This window comes from Callithrix jacchus, chromosome 8, assembly GCF_049354715.1.
Source record: "Callithrix jacchus isolate 240 chromosome 8, calJac240_pri, whole genome shotgun sequence".
Lineage (NCBI taxonomy): Eukaryota > Metazoa > Chordata > Mammalia > Primates > Cebidae > Callithrix > Callithrix jacchus.
This window is the reverse complement of record NC_133509.1, coordinates 40,008,487-40,027,826: the sequence shown is the minus strand read 5'-3', so window position 1 is coordinate 40,027,826 and position 19,340 is coordinate 40,008,487. Positions and strand designations below refer to the sequence as shown.

Genomic DNA, 19,340 nt, shown 5'->3' with positions numbered 1-19,340 from the left:
TTTTGATGGCCTCGAGGTTCAGGTGATCTGCTTCCTCCACCTCAGCTGCAGATCCCCTGCCATCCTAGGAGGTTTATTGTGTGATTGTCACAGCTGAGACTGGGGACAGGCTTCCTTTACCTTTGGTCCCCAAGCAGCCACTGAGGCCATCCCAGGCTCCATCTCTAGCGGACAAGTAGGTTTAGAGTTGAAGTTGAGAAAGGTGATTGGCAAAACCAAGCAGGGGTTTTTGATTGATGTTGGATGGAGCTCCCAGGTCAGGGAGGTGTGTGTTAGGATTCAGGTTTACATATTTTCTGTTCTTTTCAACAGAACTTGTACAATAAATGAGGAAATTGTTTTCCTTATCAGAGTCTAAACCCTGGCATGGAGTCCAAGTTTTTTCTTCTTTTTTTTTTTTTTTTCCTTGTTCCTTTTTTTTGCCAAAAATATTTTCTAAGATACTACTTTTTCAGTCACATAACTTTTATTACAGTTTTACAGTTTTTTTGACAAATATATTTACCATATTAAAAATCCTTGAAAAGTTGTAATTTCACATTTCTGTATAAAGTCCATATTGTAGTGCCAGCCCGATTTTGAGAAAAGTTGTTGGTGATTTGTGTCTTTTTTTATTAACATTTTTGATGACCTATAATAAAACAGTATGAATTTTCTCTGAAGATTTAACAATCTGAATTATCCCTCTATTACTCCATTAGTGATAATTTAGATTACAAGTAGTTTTCTAGTGTCATTTGTTCAACTATCTTTTATATGAATTAGAAGCAAAACACAAAGGTATTCTTTTCACTGTCTGTATGCGGCTCCATTGTGGGAATGAGGGAGGAGGGTGAGGGCAGTGTGTTGGCTCTTTCCAAAGTGACTGAAATCTCACTCATTTGTGGGTAAATTTTTCTAAATCATAAAGTATTTTTGAAGTGTCATTTTACTACCCTCAAATATATTGTTGCTTAAATTAAACTAACAATGCTTGATGACTAAGTATTGCTAAATATACTAAATAATGTAATGAGTTGATTGATAGCATACAAATTCTGTGCTTTAAATTATTGTTTTAAAATACAAGGTGAAATAAAGATGCTTCTGGGTGGCAGATTTCCAGGGTTTTTTCACTAAGTTGGTCAGACATTTCCCTTGCAACCTGTTTGCAATATTAATTTTCTTGGCAATTTTTCATAGCTAATAGAAAAAATAGGCTAAGCCCCTATATTCTAAGCTAATAGAGTCCAGTTAATGAGTTTGAGTTTGGGGAAAATGCTTTGTAGGTCAGCTGCTTCTCCTGCCATTATACTGACTACTAATTCTGGAGGATGGATTCAAACATAAGTACAGGAAGTGATGCATGTTTTCAAAATCATTGTTTTCTCAATCTTGATTATGCATTTCTATAAGAAACATTTGAGCAGGAGATTAAAGCCCAGCAGGAGACCTGGGCTTAATGTTCTTGAAACTCTACCTTGCCCACCTACCTAACACCAACACAAACACAAAAATGATTTTTCTGCCTCTTTTTGTGAACAGGCTTCACAGGCCTCCCCCATGCTGTCTTTCAGCGAAGGAAGATGCACAGCCTCCCACCAACCTTTCCAGCTTCATGAGCTAACATTGCCATTATTCTCACTTTCGTTATATTTGCCTCCCCTATTCTTGCCACTGCCGCCGGCAGCATAAAAAAAAGGTGCAGCAACTTGTGAGCATCATGCATGGGGGAGGCTGGGAGTGAAAAGGCAGCAGGAGGTTGGAGGAGGGAAAGGACAGCCTTATCTGGGCCTGCTAAGTGATGGCATCCTGGCCACAGCCTCTTTCCTCTGATCACACAAGAAACATCTATCTGTACCTATATAATTAGACTCATCTATACTAGAAAGATAAAAGGGTAATGGAAGGTGACAAATCAGAGCCTTTCAAGTATATATAGTTTCACCATTTGTGTTTTAAAATATTTTAAAATTGATTTTGCTGAAACAGCATTCCCCTCAGACACAGACAAAAACAAATATCCATTGTGCCTGTTTTTTCAGTATTTTGAGGAATTACATGCAGATGACCCTAAGAAGTATCAATCATATCGGATTTCCCTTTACAAACGGATGATTGTATGTAAAACCATAGTGCTTTTCTGCTGTCTTCCTCGCTACTTCTAGCCCTTCATAACTGAAGAGCACACTGCTGCCTGCCCACTCCCACGAAGTCTCTTCAAAAACTTTCACGAAGGCTGGGCGCCGTGGCTCACGCCTGTAATCCTAGCACTTTGGGAGGCCGAGGTGGGTGGATCACCTGAGGTCAGGAGTTCAAGACCAGCCTGGCCATCATGGTGAAACCCCATCTTTAAAAAAAAAAGAAAAATAAAAAAAACTTTCACGAAACCTGTTTCTCCCCACAGCTGTCTTTTAAGCCAGTGATGTCACGTCTATCAGTGTCCTAGTCCATTGTCACATTTGGTTTGTTATTAACACTAGGCTTACAGTGTGATGGAAGCAAAATGTGATTTGAAAGATCACATAAACTCCGAGAAGCACAACTTAACACTTTGGAGATACAGCAACCATTCCCTTGAATGGTTGGCCTGGTATCTAAATCTACTCCTGTCTAAACTGGAGAATGAATATTTGTATTTGGAATGCACTTCTTCTCCATAACCTGAATAACAAACCACATACATCACTGACTCATAGCCCTTCTAAGCTTTTTCTGAACCTACTGTTGTCCACATTATTTTTGGTTATTGAGTTTTTAACCATGCCTCTCATTGAGTAGATTCTTTATTAAATAGCCAAAAATCATGGACTTTTCCTACTTTCCTCCTTAAGTGTACTGCTTCTGTTTTCTCTTTTTGCATAAAGCATTCATAATTACCCCTTTCTTCTATATAAGCAAAATTATATCACCTGCAAGAATTTATAGATGCCTTATGCCACCTGCCACTTTGGTCCTAGGTAAGCAGACCACTCTTTATCCTGTTCTTTGTGATTGTTTTTTTCAACTTACCTCTTAATTTCCAAAACTTCTGAACTTTTCTTAAGTTTCAGGGCTAATTTTAGAATCTCATAGGGTGGCTCTCATAGAGACAGTGCTTCACACATGGAGAGTGTCAGTTCCTACCTAAGTTCAACCATTCTTAAAGCTTCCCACAAACCTTTCCATGCATTCATCAACGTTTATTTTTGCCTAGTCAGTCCTCCTTTAAGAAGAAAGCATTCTCCTGGAATAACAATACATTTTACAAGTATTCAGTTGATTTTCCCACATAGAGTCTACTGGAAAGACTCTGCAGTGGGCCTGCTATCCATCACGCTGTAAAGGATTTTACTGCATTGTATATTTTAACATTTGGCTTTTATTGTAGTCCCATGCCTGCCAATTTTAGCCAGGTGGTGGCTCCACCAATGATCTTTTCTGGAGCTTTTATGTAAAACTAACAGTGTTGTTTCTGGATATTGTGTCTGTTTTCCCTTGATGCATTTTAGAAGGCCTGTTTCGATCTTTCTGATATATTTCTTTTTGATCTTTAGGATCTGATGGAACAACTTGAAAAACAGGATAAGACGGTCCGTAAACTGAAAAAACAACTGAAAGTATTTGCCAAAAAAATTGGTGAACTAGAAGGTATTTAAACATGTTTTTCAGACAGTTGCTGAGTCTTGACTGGAGTCTTGGCCTAAAGACTAGTCTTTAGGCTATATGAGTGGCCTAGTAGTGGTTTGCATGCAAATATTAGTGATAACCAAAAAATGACTTTTGGCAAACTGATCTCAGTTGAGTAGAAATTTACATTTCTAGATGAGAAAAAAATGTTCCTTTCATGATAGTAAAATGTACAGATTTTATTCTGTAAGCATCTAATGAATATCTTCTATATGCCAAACAATGTGCTAGGCAGTATAGCACAGGGGTTAATAGTATGGATTCTGGAGTCAAGCTTCTTGAATTCAAATCCTAGCTCTTCTACTTATTAATCATATGATATTGGGCAAGTTTCTGAACCTCTGTATCCCTCTGTTTTCTCATCTGTTAAAAGAGTATGATAATAGCATCCATCTGACTTGGTTTATAAGGATTAAATGAGCTATTAGGTTGGTCCAAAGGCAATTACTTTTAGCGGCAAAAACCACAAATGCCTTTGCGTCAACCTAATAAGTATATTACACTTAGAAGAGTTCATGATACATAGTAAAAATGCTTCATAAACTTGGTTATTAGTTATTACTATTATTCTTAGTATTAGGGATACTAGGACGAGTATGACAGAGTCTGTCCTTAAAGAACTTATAGTCTAATGGAGGAAAAAAAGAGAAGTAAATGAGAAAAATATGAATTATGATGATAAATAAGATTTTTAAAACATCTCACAAAATCTATACTTGGTTATTCTTGAGAAATAACCAAATATCAGTTGTTGTTATTATTTATATACAAATGAATCTCATCTTTTATATTAATATGTTTATTTGTTAAAAGTTGTAGTACAGGGATCTAGCAGTGAGCAAGACTAAAGCCAAATTTTTTTTTTTTTTTTTTTTTTTTTTGAGACAGAGTCTCGCTCTGTTGCCCAGGCTGGAGTGCTGTAGTGCAATGTCAGCTCACTGCAACTTCCACCTTCTGGGTTCAAGTGATTCTCCTGCTTCAGCCTCCTAAGTAGCTGGGATTACAGGTGCACACTACCACGCCCAGCTAATTTTTGTATTTTTAGTAGAGATGGGGTTTCACCATGTTGGCCAAGCTGGTCTCAAACTCCTGACCTTGTGATCTGCCCACCTCAGCCTCCCAAAGTGCTGGAATTACAAGTGTGAGCCACCCCACCCAGCCTAAAGCTAAATTCTAAGCTTATTTCAATGTTCTCACTACTCAAGAGATTTTGAGATACTCTTTGGAAGTGCCTTCAAATTGTGTGACCTGTTAATAATTTCCTCTCATTGTCATTCTGCATTTAATTCTTGCTTGGTTCAGCAGTGAAGATTCCCCATCACTGAGGATGTTCAAAAGAATCTGTAATGATTAACTCTAAGTGTGGTTTTCATTCCTCCAACGTGCCAGGCCTTGTCATAACTCCTCCTTCTGTTTGGTCATCTTGCTTCTCCTGGTTAAGTCCTGCTCAGCCTTTGAAACCAGAGTCATAAGTCACATCTCCAAGAGCAGCTTTTCCTGACTACCCAGACAGACATTATGGTTCTGCCCTCTGTGTACCCTAGTTTGGCTGACATCTTTTATGGTCTTCACTATGTCATATTTTTAGCAGTTTTTCTGTTTGAATTACTGGCTTCCGTAGTAGACTCTGAGCTTCCTGAGCATAGGAAACATCTCTATTTCCCTTTGCTTTCATACCACCTAGCATAGTGTCTGACCTATTGTGCAATCATTCCATAAATGTTTGTTGAATGATTAAGTTTCAGACATATTTAGAGCATGGTAACATGGACATTTACTTTGTAAAGGATATTACTCCCTTGGATGTACAAATACTGAAATATTTCTAAACAAATATTTGTTTAGAAATCAGAAAGATTATTTTATAGTCATACTTTATATATAATCCTTTAGCACTACATGAGTCATATATTACATTAAAACTTGAACCTCCAAATCACACATTCACACACTGTATGTGAGTATGTGAGCTCTGTCTATTAGCAGAACTTAAAAATCTTTATTTGGAGAACTTTTTGCACTTAACCCTGCACTAGTTATATCATGAGATGATAATCAGATAGCAGAGTATTTGCCTGGGAAAAAACACATTTTAAGTGTGTTAACTAGTGAGATTCTTTGTGTAATTCCTAATGATTCCTTTGCCATACTTTAGTAAAGTTTGATAAACAGAAAAGCCATTTATTATTTTACATAATTTTTATTCGTTTTCTTTGATGTGTATATTTTTAATTGAAGAGACAGGTTAGACTATTTGAAGATATTACTAATCTTAAGCCATTGTCAATCAGAAATCAACCTCATCAGTTAAACTATCCAGACAGCTATAAAGCTATAAGTAGCATTTGAGAATAGCAATTCATAGATCAAACAAAAAAATACATTATAATACTTCTTAAGAAGAGTTATAGAACCAGGTGTGGTGGCTCACGCCTATGATCCCAGCACTTTGGGAGACTGCAGTGGGCAGACCACGAGGTCGGGAGATTGAGACCATCCTGGCTAACACAGTGAAACCCCATCTATACTAAAAAATGCAAAAAGAAAGAAAGGAAGAATGATATTTTGAATTAAGTGATACATATCTAAAGAATGAAATGAAATAGATTTATGTGACTTGGGCACTTGAGTGCAGTGTTCCTGCTTCTACCCCAGATAAAGAGAATCAAGGTGACACTTTTCATCCTTGTATCTCCATGTTACACAGAAAATATAGGCACCTTCTAATAAGTAAACGTTGTCTTACACTTTTCTTTAAATGTATTCCAACACACTTAAATCCTTTTGGTCCAAAATAGCACAGCTCTTGCCTCTTCCTGCAACTTACATTTAATTAAGGAGACTTTTTTAAAAGCCAACAGAGACTTTTAAAAAATTGTTAGCATATATACTTTTTAGCAAAAACTATAGCTAAATGGAGAGTGTTTTAAAATTTGATCTGCTTTGTGCTATATTTTCATCCAGGGGGTGACTGTTCCATCTTAATTGTCATCAAATCAAGAAATTTAGACATGAAAGGATTCTAGAAATCAACTGGTTATTTCATGAGAGGAAAAAACTAAGGTCTGTAAGTGACCCACAGTAAGGGCCACTGATTTCCTAGTTGCCTCTTTATTTATTTATTTTTGAGGCAGAGTTTTGCTTTGGTCACCCAGGTAGGAATGCAAGGGCGCAATCTCGGCTCACCGCAACCTCTTCCTCCCTGGTTCAAGTGATTCTCCTGCCTCAGCCTCCTAAGTAGCTGGGCTTAAAGGCATGTGCCACCATGCCTGGCTAATGTTTTCTATTTTTAGTAGAGTTAGGGTTTCACCATGTTGGCCAGGCTGGTCTTGAACCCACCTCAAGTGATCCGCCCACCTTGGCCTCCCGAAGTGCTAGAAATACAGGCATGAGCCACTGCATGTGGCCCTCCAGCCTCTTTGTAAGGTCACTAATCTCATCCATAAGGACAGAGCCCTTATGGCCTAATCATTTCCTAAAGGTCCCACCTCTTAATACTGTTGCATTGAAGATGAGTTTCCCCATGGGAGGGAATGCAAACATTCAATCCATAGCAACCACCAAGGTTTCTCGAGTGTTTGAAAACTACAGTGGTGACCTGCCTTATCTCTTTGAGGTACCATATTTGCCTGATGCTACATAAAGGTTGACATTTTATTTTAATTAGTAGTTAATATTGCTAAAGCAATCAAGGTTATGTTGAACTGACATCTATATTTTATTTGTGAGCTTTGCAAAGACGTAAGTCCCTAGGGAGAATTCAGAGGCAGAGAGAAAATTTTTAATGAGAGTATGGCAGATTTTATCTGACATTTTTATATAGCACCAAAAATATCCTGGTTAGAGACTTTGCAAAAGGAAGGTGAAGCTTTTTTTTAAAAAACATAAACTTTCTTAGTAAAAATATCCATCGTATTTCACAAATTCTGAGATGCAGTGTTTCCCATGTCATAACAGTTGTTGATGGGTTATAGTTTAGTTGGCATTTTTTAAAATTAGTGTTATATAAAATACTGTATTTTATAACTGATAGCATCATAGATTTGATAAATCATTAGGTTTAAAATATGTTCCTTGTGTTACATGGAGTCCAAATATGTGCATTTATTGATAAACCTCATATGTTGAACTTGTTTTCATTCCAGTTTCCCTTTTTGAAATTGTATGTGTAGCTTAAAGTTACTAGTGACACAGATGGCAGGGGTTTTATTATTTTGTTTTTTTTTGTTTTGTTTTGCTTTTTGAGACGGAGTTTCACTTTTGTTACCCAGGCTGCAGTGCAATGGTGTGATCTCGGCTCACCGCAACCTCCGCCTCCTGGGTTCAAGCAATTCTCCCACCTCAGCCTCCTAGGTAGCTGGGATTACAGGCACGTGCCACCATGCCCAGCTAATTTTTTGTATTTTTAGTAGAGACGGGGTTTCACCATGTTGACCAGGATGGTCTCGATCTCTTGACCTCGTGATCCACCCGCCTCGGCCTCCCAAAGTGCTGGGATTACAGGCCTGAGCCACCATGCCCGACTATTATTTTGTTTTTTACAAGCAGCAGCAGGTTTATGATCTGTAGAGGCCACTGTGTGCTGCTTCAGAGGTCCTTGTGGTGTTATATTTAAACTGACACCAGAAATAATTTATGTAAAACAAAACAGTTTGAATATCCTCTTCTCTTGTATGGAAGAATACACTTTACAGTTAGTCCTGTGGCTTTCAGACTGGATCATGCATATGAAAAACTAGATTATGGGAGACGGCTATAGCCCTGATCTGTCCAATCACAATCTGACCACTCTTTAGATATCATAGTGTTGCTGGATGGTGGTGACTTCACCTAAATCAGAATTCAGCGCTGATAGTCCCAGTGTGTGCTGCTACAGCATGAGGTGGACGGTGTGTCACCAGGCTCCATGCCACATAAGCAAGAGCACTGGCAGGTACTGATGTTCTTTGTGATAACCTCTTCCTGCAGAACTAGCTTCTCAGAACTAACCCAGGAAATTGCCCAGAGTGACACAAGAAACACTACTGACACCTCGTGGAGTCAGCAACATTAAACGTTCTAATGTTTTTGCATCTGATCTGCATTTTGTTTGACAGCAATCTCAGAACTTAAACTTAATCTGCGCTTAAATCTCTTAACCACTCTCCCTCCCTGTAGAGAAAAGGATAAAAAACTTGGTTACGAGCGTATATCTCCACAGTGGCTGTGATAACTCATATGTCTCTTTACTTTTCGTTGCATTTCCCATTCAAGTCTCAATTCTGAGATGAAATTGGAGACTTTTTTTTTTAACCTGTAGCATAATTCTTCTCTAGCTGCTGCCCTTGACAATAGTGACCATCTTTAACATCTGAAAGCATTGTAAACCAGTGGTCCAGTGGTGGTACTTCATTGATTGCAACTTTGTAGTAGAATTTTTAACATTCTATTTAAAAACAAAAACAAAAAATAACATTTAGGAAATCATACTACATAGAGATAGTTTATCTGCTCCTGATTTCTCTGGGAATGAGGGTGGCAGGAGAAAATCAGGTCTTTGCCATATGAGGCCTTTGTGAAAATAATATGTTTTGCATCAAGTGGTATGAAGAAACACTCTTCTATCAGCTATCTGCAGGTGCTTTGAACTGATTGTAATGATACATTCAAAGTAAATGTTCTTTTGCTTTTAATGACTAAAGTCATTAAGCCAAGGGCAAGGGGGAATTGTTTCTGCTCCTGCTGCCCCTTTGTAGGATATTGATTATTCCTCCTGTGAATTGAAGTCAAAATATGTTTAACCATTTCTGATTAGTATCAGTTAACAAATATGTTAAGCCACTTATTTTTTGGACATTTAATCTTATTAAAAAACCTTACTACATAAAAAAAAGGTTTTGAATCACATAAGGTTATTTGATGTTACTTTATGGTTAGGTAGGAGTGGCTTTCAGAGTAAGATTACCATATAATTTTGCCATCTGTTTGACTAATTTGAACAGAAAAAACAAACATTTTAAGAGGAGGCAATTAAGTGGCAAATATGGCAAGTTTCAGTTGTTGAGTGCATTCAAAATTATAGGAACTTGGTGGCCTCTCATCTTTTCTATATGGAAAACATTTTCTTCTTCTCTCTTACTTCTCATAAAGTGGGCCAGATGGAGAACATATCCCCAGGACAGATCATTGATGAACCCATTCGACCAGTCAACATTCCCAGGAAAGAAAAGGATTTCCAAGGAATGCTGGAATACAAGAAGGAGGATGAGCAAAAACTTGTTAAGAACCTGATTCTGGGCAAGTATTTTCTGCATTGGATAAAAGTTATTTCTGGCACATGGGTCAGTGGTGAGAAAAACTAGTCACTAATTTTTGAAATATTCAACATAGGTTTCATTAGTCCTCATCACATACCATGTATTCTAGTGCTGCAGTAGTGTCCTGACCATACCAAGCACTTTCAGTCCAACTGCTAGGATACGTGCCTCAGACCCACCTACAAGGATTGCTCTAGATCAGGTCTTCTCAACCCTGGCTGCACATTAGAATCACCTGGAAGCTCTGAACCATTACTGATGTATTTCTCCCTCCTGCCCAGTTAAATCAAAATCTTTGCCTAGCAACGTCTAGTACTTTTTTAAAAAAAAACCCTCAAGGCCGGCCTTGGCAACATAGCAAGACCGCATCTCTCAAAAAAAGAAAAAAATTAGCCAGGTGTGGTGGTGCGTGCCTGTAGTCCTAGATGCTCAAGAGGCTGAGGTGGGAGGATCACTTAAAGTCCAGGAGTTCGAGACCACAGTGAACTGTAATTACACCACTGCACTCCAGCCTGGGCTACAGAGCAAGAGTCTGTCTCAAATATAAAAATAAAAAACTTCTCAAGGGATTCTTAAGTGTAACCATGGTTGAGCACAACTTCTCTAGGCCATTTAGGTTCCTGAATTTCAGTGTTTCCTTAATCACCTAGAAAGGTTTGCAACTAATTAGGTCAAGGACAACAGTGTAATAATAGGGAAGAAACAAAAGAAAAAGAAACAAGGAAAAGATTCTAACAAAGGAAGAAGTGGAGAGAACAAATGAGATGGGAGTGGAAGAAGCATTTCAGAGCAGCACACTGCCTTTAAGATTGGGTCTGAGCCTGATGGCTTTGCATGAAGACTTTTTAGAGGGTGCTGGTGAATGACTAGAGTGCATACTGTAAGTTGTGAAGCGAAAATCCTAAAAACCTCTCCTTTCAGCCTTTGCACAGCATTCCTCCTGCCAGGTTCCTGGGTAACAGCAATGTGATTGGCACTTATATCTGATTGAATGTTCCTAGCATTAAACTTAGTGCTATATATAGGTGCAGAGTTGCTTAAATTTCAACATGAATTTCATTTAGCAAAAATGTTAAGGAGTCACTGGTTTTTAAAAATAGAATTAATAGATTTATCAATTCAGCAAATGTTTAATGAACTCTTATCACGTGCCAAGGATTTTCTAGGTAATGAGCAAAGTGAAGTACCCATTCTCACAGAGTTTACATTCCAGGGGAGAAATAAAGAAAAGAAAAGAAACAAATGTAGGATGTGATGGAGTAAAAAGAAGAAAGAATGAAGGCAGGTGTACTGGTTTATGTAAAATTTTCAGGAAACACTCTTTGGTAAGGTGATATTTGGACACACACCAAAGGAAGTAAGTGAACAAGTCATGCTAATATCTGAGGAAAGAACATTCAAGGCAGAAAAATAATAAGCATGTAGGCCCTGGGCAGGGAGCATACCTGGCATGTTCAACCAACAACAAGGAGACGAGCAGAGTGAGCTGGAGTGGGGAAGGGAATATGGACTATGGTAAGGATTTTGGCTTTTATAAATGCACGAGATGAGAAGCTGCATGGAGGATCCTCAGAACAAAAGTAACATGATCTGACCAATATGTTCCAAACAAATGGCTCTGACTGTTGTATGGAAAATGCACTACTGGGGAGCGAGTAATGAATGAAGGAGGCAAGTTAAGGAGCTATTGCAGCAGCCCAGCAGGAGATGATGGTAGCTTCCATGGGATGTCTGTAGCTGGTAGAAGCAGTGAGAAGTAGTTGGATTTGGATGTATTCTGTAGATAGAGTCAACAGGATTTGTTGATGGATTGGATATGTGGTATGAGAAAAGAAAGGAGTCAAAAATGAGCATGAGGTTTATAACATAGGATACTGGAAGACTGGAGCTGCCACTTATTCACTAAGACAGGGACAACTTCCAAAAGAGTAGGTTCCATAGGGAAGCAAGAGTTGGGTTTGGTAGAGACTTAGTTTCATGTGCCTGAGAAGAGATGTCAAGAAGGCAGTTGATAGTGAGACTGGAGTTCAAGGGAAAAGTCAGCACAGGAGATATCAGTTTGGGAGTTTGTCACTATATAGACATGTCCCACACTCTAGAATTTTTCTACTTAAGGAGCTATTAAAATACCTTTTATATTACCTATTTACCTTGAGTGATTGAATTCTTACATGACAACTGTGCTTTTATATTTCACAATGCATACCTTACAAAAATTATCCATGTTATATAAAATTATTATTTTTTCTTTTTTTAGAACTGAAACCACGTGGTGTAGCAGTCAATTTGATTCCAGGATTACCGGCATATATCCTGTTTATGTGTGTTCGACATGCTGACTACCTGAATGACGATCAGAAAGTAAGGTCGTTGCTAACATCAACAATTAACAGCATCAAAAAAGTATTGAAGGTCAGTTCATGTTCAACAAAATTCTCATCATGTATTGTTAAGGATGACAGAATCTGCACTGATTGCTTTTCCTTCCTTAGACTTTAGCTAAGTTGCTTATTATGAACACTTTCTAGTTTTTATTTACTCATCTATCTATTTTGAGTCAGGGTCTTGCTGTGTCACCTAGGCTGGAGTGCAGTAGTACAATCTCAGCTCACTGCAGCCCCAGTGTAATCCCAGACTCAAGCGATCCTCTCAGCTCAGCCTCCCAAGTATCTGAGACCACAGTTGTACGCCACCACACCCAGCTAATTTGTTATGTTTTATAGAGAGAGGGTCTCACTGTGTTGCCCAGGCTTGTCTGCAGTTCCTATGTTCCAGTGATCCTCCACCTTCAACTTCCCAAAGTACTGGGATTACAGGCATGAGCCACTGCACCCAGCCACTTTTCAGTCTTAAGTGAAAACTTCCACTGGAGGAAATGTTCTTCCTTGAACATGTCTATCTGCCTTCTTTCAAAACAGGGCTCAAGTTTAACGGTAATCAAAATTAACTTGACATAACTGCATTTAACTGTGCAGTATACTAAGTTTATTCATGAACAGATATAGTTTGAGGTTTTACTTAGAACTAAATTAAAAATATTTAGTAGAATCCATATATACAGGAAATGTGACACTGAAATTAAAATAGATGTTAAATAAATTTAAAACATGGCTCATTCATATAAAAATACATCTGATAAAACATTAAAATTTTTCTTCCAACTTTTTCTCCACCTCACCCCATAAGTTTCCTGGTTACCTAAAATGTGAGGTTCCATGTGGGAAGCAACACACAGATGCTAATCAGAGAAGAGAGACTTGGAAAAGATAGCAAAGTTACATAACTGAGCAGAAAGCCTACACAACTCGGTAGTCACTGAGTCACCTTGCATAATCCCCCTCTTGACTCCAGAGAAACACTGAGCACAGGCTTAGTTTTAACTCAGTTGCTATGAAGAGCTCAGGTCATGTGCTCCAGGTCCCTTGCTTTCTGATTATCGAACTTAATGAGAACTTTTAGGGTAAAGATAAGTGGATAGTCAGCATGCCCAATGGACTCTTTCAAATCCAAGACGTTTTTAATGAACTTTAAAAAAAAATTAGGTAAAACATATGTAACATAAAATTTACCATATTCACCATTTTCAAGTGTTCAGTTATGTGGCATTAAGTGTGTTCACACTGTTGTACAAGCATCACCACCATCCATCTCCAGAGCTTTTTCATCCTCACCATACTGAAATGTAGTACCCATTAAATACTAACTCCCCATTCCTCCCTCCTGCAGCCCTGGAGAGTGAACTTTTGACAGATGCTGGTTCTCTGTCAGTCCCTCCTGTGCAGATACTTCCCGTTGTTAACATTCTACAGTGGTTACTAAAGCATGGAGTTTCTGAAGACTGAACATTTAAAACTTGATGAATGTTTTCCATACATAAATCATTTTATTTTTAGTGTGTTGATGCAGTATGCACTTAGATAAACTACAAGTTTTGCTACTTTTTAGGCCAGTTCCTAGAGAGAAAAAAAAGTAAATCATAAAGTTTTCTTTCTGTCCTCACAATTTCAAGAAGATACTTAACTGGTTTGACTATCATACCAAATCATGTAAAGATTAAAAATGAGTGAAACTAGAACATAACACTGTTTAATGCCATTTAAAATTAATGTGAATTCGTCTCACATCCCAGTTTTGAATTGTGTATTTGTCTTGCATACCTATTTCAACTTTGGCAACTGTTTTTTGGCCATCAGCCCTACACAGCATAACTAGCTAAAGATACATAGAGAATCCATACAGTTTTTAGCTTATGATAATTTCTGATAAAAACTGCAAATAGCTTTGAGTTCGACTTGTTTTCTCTATGAGATAAAGAACATGGATTTATTAATTTTGATCAAATACCACTTGTTTATTATAGAAAATATTACTTTGACAAACTCAATCTGGTAACCACTTAAGAGTTGGCATTCAATTTTAATATTTTTTAATCTCCAAAGAAGTAAATATTATTTCATTTTGAAGTAATATAGAGTATCTCATTTTCATGAGGACAGCAGACACCCTTAGTGTTCAAATTATATTTGTTGAGTTATTTTGTTTAAAAATGGGCTGGGTGCTATGGCTCATGCCTGTAATTCCAGCACTTTTGAGAGGTGTAGGCAGGAGGATTGCTTGAGCCCAACTCTGACAACATTGTGAGACCCTGTCTCTACAAAAAATTAAAAAAGTAGCCAAGCATGGTGGCATGTTCATTTAATTCCAGCTACTTGGGAAGCTGAGGTAGGAGGATCACTAGAGCCTGGGAGGTCAAAGCTACAGTGAGCCATGATCATGCCAATGCACTCCAGCCTGGATGATAGACAGACTGAGTCGCTGTCTCCAAAAAAAAAAAAAGTGGCTTAGCAAAGGCTGGAGCCCACTAATGAAAACAAATGCCAAATTATTTCTAGAATGAAGTCTTCTGCTTAGGTTTTAATCACCTTTATCTGGTAACTCTTTAGTATTGGTGCAGTTACATCCAGCTGAGGCTATTCTGAAGATTTCTGCAGTTTGATTTGTATAGAGGTCAGTGAAGACAGTCTAGATTGGTGCTTTAGTGACACTCTCCCACAGCCCAACAGTGACCAGCACAGTTTCCCAACCTGCTTTCATTGTCTTTGCCAGCTTATCTCAGATCCTCCACTAGGAACAGTTGTAATCCAGATTTTTGGAAGAGGCAGAGTTATTTTTGGTCAAATCTGCACTTCAGCTATAGGATGATTTTCTGTGTTTGGGAATGCAATAAAATTTTATTTACTGGCAGTCCTCCTTCACTGGAAGACTACATAGCTGGGTCTTTTAGATATTTACTTAGTGAGAAAATCACGACCTAAACTCAGTTATTCTGTCTCAGCTTAAAAGACTTAGTTAGGTTTGATATCCTCTAGGATTTTTTTCTTAAAGTCTTTTTAGGGGAATATTCGACAAAATTTCAGGATGTTTTATACTTTCTTAAAAATTTGATTATGTAAAAAACAATGAAATTATGAGAAACTCATCTTTCCCCATGATATATCCTGTGCACTTTTACTGCATAAAGCCACTACCAAGAACCCAAAGGCAGATACTCTCATACAGCTTCTAAGAACCTGGGTTTAATAGAGTCATTAGAATATGACTTTAATCATGTCTGTAATCCCAGCACTTTTGAGAGGTATAGGCAGGAGGATTGATTTCTTGCAAGAAAAAAAAGAGGTTCAAAGATCTAGGTACCTGTCCTAGATAAACTATTCTGGTTTTCCTTTGCAGGGTTTTTTAAGAAAAAGTGTAGGCAAACATTATTATTTCTTTGACTTCCCATATCCATACTGGGATTAAATCATCTAAACAGTTTAGTTTACAAATGCATAGTCCTTCCAGGTATGTCTTCCATGAAGCCTCTGGGAGGTATTCCCAGCCCCAACGTCTTTTTCAGGCACACTGAGTGACTCTTCTTCCTGCCATGGTGGCCCAGTCCTAATCAGCTTTCCCCTGACTGTGCTGCTCAGTGCAGGACTTCCTCCATCTCATCTCTCGACTCACAGCTCAGAAATTTTATCTTACCTTTGACAAGATTTTTAATCTAGTCTGGGTTTAAGTGCTTCAAATTCTTTTTCATATTGTTTCTCACAATACTAGTTACTCCTCTTTGTGCTTTTAGTTCTGATTCCCATCGTTAATCCCAAGGGACAAGAGTTTCCATCAGCTGTGGCTCAGTGAATTTTTTTTTTTTTTTGAGACAGAATCTCATTCTGTTGCCCAGGCTAGAGTTCAGTGGCACGATCTTGGCTCACTGCAATCTCCGTCTCCTGGGTTCAAGTGATTTTCCTATCTCAGCCTCCCAAGTAGCTGGGAATACAGGCTTGCGCCACCACACCCAGCTAATTTTTGTATTTTTAGTAGAGATGGGGTTTCACCATGTTGGCCAGGCTAGTTTTGAACCCCTGACCTCAGGTGATCCACCCGCCTCAGCCTCCCAAAGTACTGGGATTACAGGTGTGAGTCACTGTGCCCAGCTGGGTGAATTTTTTCCTGCTTAAAGGAACAGCTAAATTCACATCAGTTTAATTTTCTATGCCAAAAAAGTGAATGGCAAGCAAAGCAACAACTAATGAACCCAGTGGCTGACATTCTGATAGCGATGACGTTAAGACTTCACAACTGCAATGTGATTTATTTTTATAATTGTTTATAATGGCAACTGAAAGAAATGGGTCCTTTGGTATCTGTTCAATTTTTTTTAGGTTGTTATTTCCCTAAGGAAAAGACAAATTTAGACTTATTCTCTCTTTCAGAAAAGAGGTGATGATTTTGAAACTGTCTCCTTCTGGCTCTCTAACACATGCCGATTTTTGCACTGCTTGAAGCAGTACAGTGGAGAAGAGGTGAGAAAACCTTGATTACAAAACCAGCTTGCTAAACTTTCTCTGATCTTTTTAAGGAAAAATCTAAAAGCACAAAATGTTTAATCATTTCTTACTTTAGAACCCAAATTCAGAGGTAGCTTAGAAGTTCATTGCTTTGTTTATCTATGAAACGGTGATTTGGAGAATGACTGTTTCTTTTTTATATTATAAGAAAGCATAGAAAAAAATAAAGTGAGCATTGGTCAGTGAATAGTTACCAGAAGTGAAACTTTTTGTCAATATGTTTTAGTGGGCATTTCAGGAGCTCATATCAGAATAGTGAACTATTTAAAGAAATTAATCAATTTTGGTTTGCCATAATACATTAAAAGGTGATCAAAGATTGTCTCTTTCAGTTTGTCCAAAAGATCTCTGTTTTTTTTTTTTTTTTTTGGTAGGGATGTGTTCATTAGTTGTTTGATAGACTTCAAATATTTCAAAACTATGTAGAATATTAATAATGACTATTTATTAAGGGCTGTTTAGTATGTGTCAGACAGCACTTACTACACATGGTGTTATTTATGATAATTCTTACACCATTTCTGTGAGGTAGGAATTATAGCCCAGTTTTACAGATGAGGAAGCCAAGGCTTACTAGGGCTCATTGATTTGCCCAAGTTCTCTTGGCCACAAGGAGCAGAGCTGGGATCCTGGGTCTGACACCACAGAGGTCCCATGACCCTAACCAACTGCTCTCAGTACCTCCCATCCCTTTGCCAGGAGAGCAGCAGAGAAGGTCCTCAGCAGCACTTCTCATGCACCCAGAGGCCCAGGCCTATCCTGGCAGATGATGGGAGACAGAGAGATGAGCAAGGCCTGGTCCCTGAGATGGGACCGACAGACCAGAATCTCCCAGAGGGGCTGACTGTCAGGCCCCACATTTGGACCAGTCATTAAGTAGGTGGTAAGGAGGCAGATGCTTGGCTGTGGGGAGAATCCTTTATCAGGCAGCATCAGGCAAGCAATGTGTTAAACTGCAAAGTGGTTGGAAAAAGGGCTGCCCATTCAGTTCCATTTTAACAGATAACACCAAAGATTCCCTTCTAACCTCTGACTGAAAACCATGGTATGAGTACCACAAAATATAATGAAGGGAAATTTTTGTACGTATTCACCAGTCTCTGTACAAATTGGGCTATTTCAAGATTATGTATGTCCTTTGGGTATAGTATTTAAGAATAGGACTATATTTAATGAACTGAAGTTAAGAGATTAGTACTTTAGATAATTTAGTGTTTGACAGTAAACCTGCTGTTTCAGAAGTGAAACACTCACTTTCGTTTTTTTTTAGTTAAGTTTCTCCAGTTAATTTTATTGACATTGTATTGGGAAGATTTAAATGCTAGGTTGCCAAGTTTAGGTATTACTGAAAAGCTAGTAAGAAGTGGAGGTGGGTATGATGGAAGCAAACAAACACACATCAGCATTTGAGAATGTCAGTCCTGTCATTGTAGTTGGGAAGCTCCTCAGACAGAGGGGAAAAGAGCATGAAGATGCTGATCAGATCGGAGATAGTTAAACTGAAGAGACAGGTTACTTCACGTGTATCATTAACTTTGCATTATGACTCTAGGGCTTTATGAAGCACAACACATCTCGCCAGAATGAACACTGCCTCACCAATTTTGACCTGGCTGAGTATCGGCAGGTGCTGAGTGACTTGGCCATTCAGATCTACCAGCAGCTCGTGCGGGTGTTAGAGAACATCCTTCAGCCAATGATTGGTAAGGCCAGGGCCCCGCCGGGTGTCGCAGCCTGCCTATCACTCATGCTGATCAATAAGTAGCCACCAGTTGCACATGTTTCAAGGCAGGTATTCATATGAGGAGCATAAAGTAGTAAGATACAGGGCTAAACCTAGCTGAGGAATCCCAGAAACCCAGCCATAATTGACTGGGATGCATCAAAATCACTCCTTCCACAAGACTGAAACAGTAATACCTGGTTTCCTTCCTTAATATTTAAATACAGTTTAATCCATGAATTTTAAAAAACTGTTTTCAGTTACCAAACACTATTATCTTCCAGCAAATTATCAGCAGGCTCTTAAGGCCACTTCTGGCTACACTTTCTTTCCTCATCCTTTCATTTTCCACAACTTCATTTCCCTTCTATGGGCTCATAGTGTTTCCTTTGCTTTCATAGGCCATAGTTAACTAGCTATTTGAGACATAAAAAGTTGAGGAAGCCATGGGAGATGGCAGTGTTTTCTTCAGTTATCCCTTAAAAGGTCATGAATTTAAAGCACCCTAGGCTGGCTAAAATGTAGGAGGTAACACAGATACCTAGAAGGTCACCTTCAGCCAATCTTTCTTTTGCTTTGCCTGTTTCTATTGGCTAAATAAGAAATTTGCCTTGAAGAAGCCCCACTCTAAATCATTACCCTCTTCTCCCAGTCATTTAACAGCAACAACAAATGTACCAGTTCTAGGGAATCTGTGTTTAGCACAGTTAAGAAGCAAGATGAACCAGATGTGGCCTTTGCTCTCAGGGGGCTCCCAGTCAGGGAGTGGACATCTCAGAAACA

General features: G+C 38.4%; 1 protein-coding gene across 6 annotated transcripts in view; it reads left to right on the top strand.

Moving 5' to 3' along the window:
- MYO5A (myosin VA) overlaps positions 1-19,340 on the top strand; it is a 228,577-nt gene that overhangs the window by 196,161 nt on the left and 13,076 nt on the right. For 3 of the 6 annotated variants that reach the window (XM_054239661.2, XM_054239660.2, XM_078334249.1), the window contains 6 exons: positions 2,025-2,099; positions 3,516-3,609; positions 9,778-9,924; positions 12,202-12,356; positions 16,700-16,789; positions 18,387-18,537. In XM_054239661.2, the coding sequence (XP_054095636.1) occupies positions 2,025-2,099; positions 3,516-3,609; positions 9,778-9,924; positions 12,202-12,356; positions 16,700-16,789; positions 18,387-18,537 (712 nt within the window). The remainder of the gene's footprint in view (positions 1-2,024; positions 2,100-3,515; positions 3,610-9,777; positions 9,925-12,201; positions 12,357-16,699; positions 16,790-18,386; positions 18,538-19,340) is intronic. The other 3 variants (XM_035259680.3, XM_035259676.3, XM_078334250.1) reach the window with 1 other exon arrangement.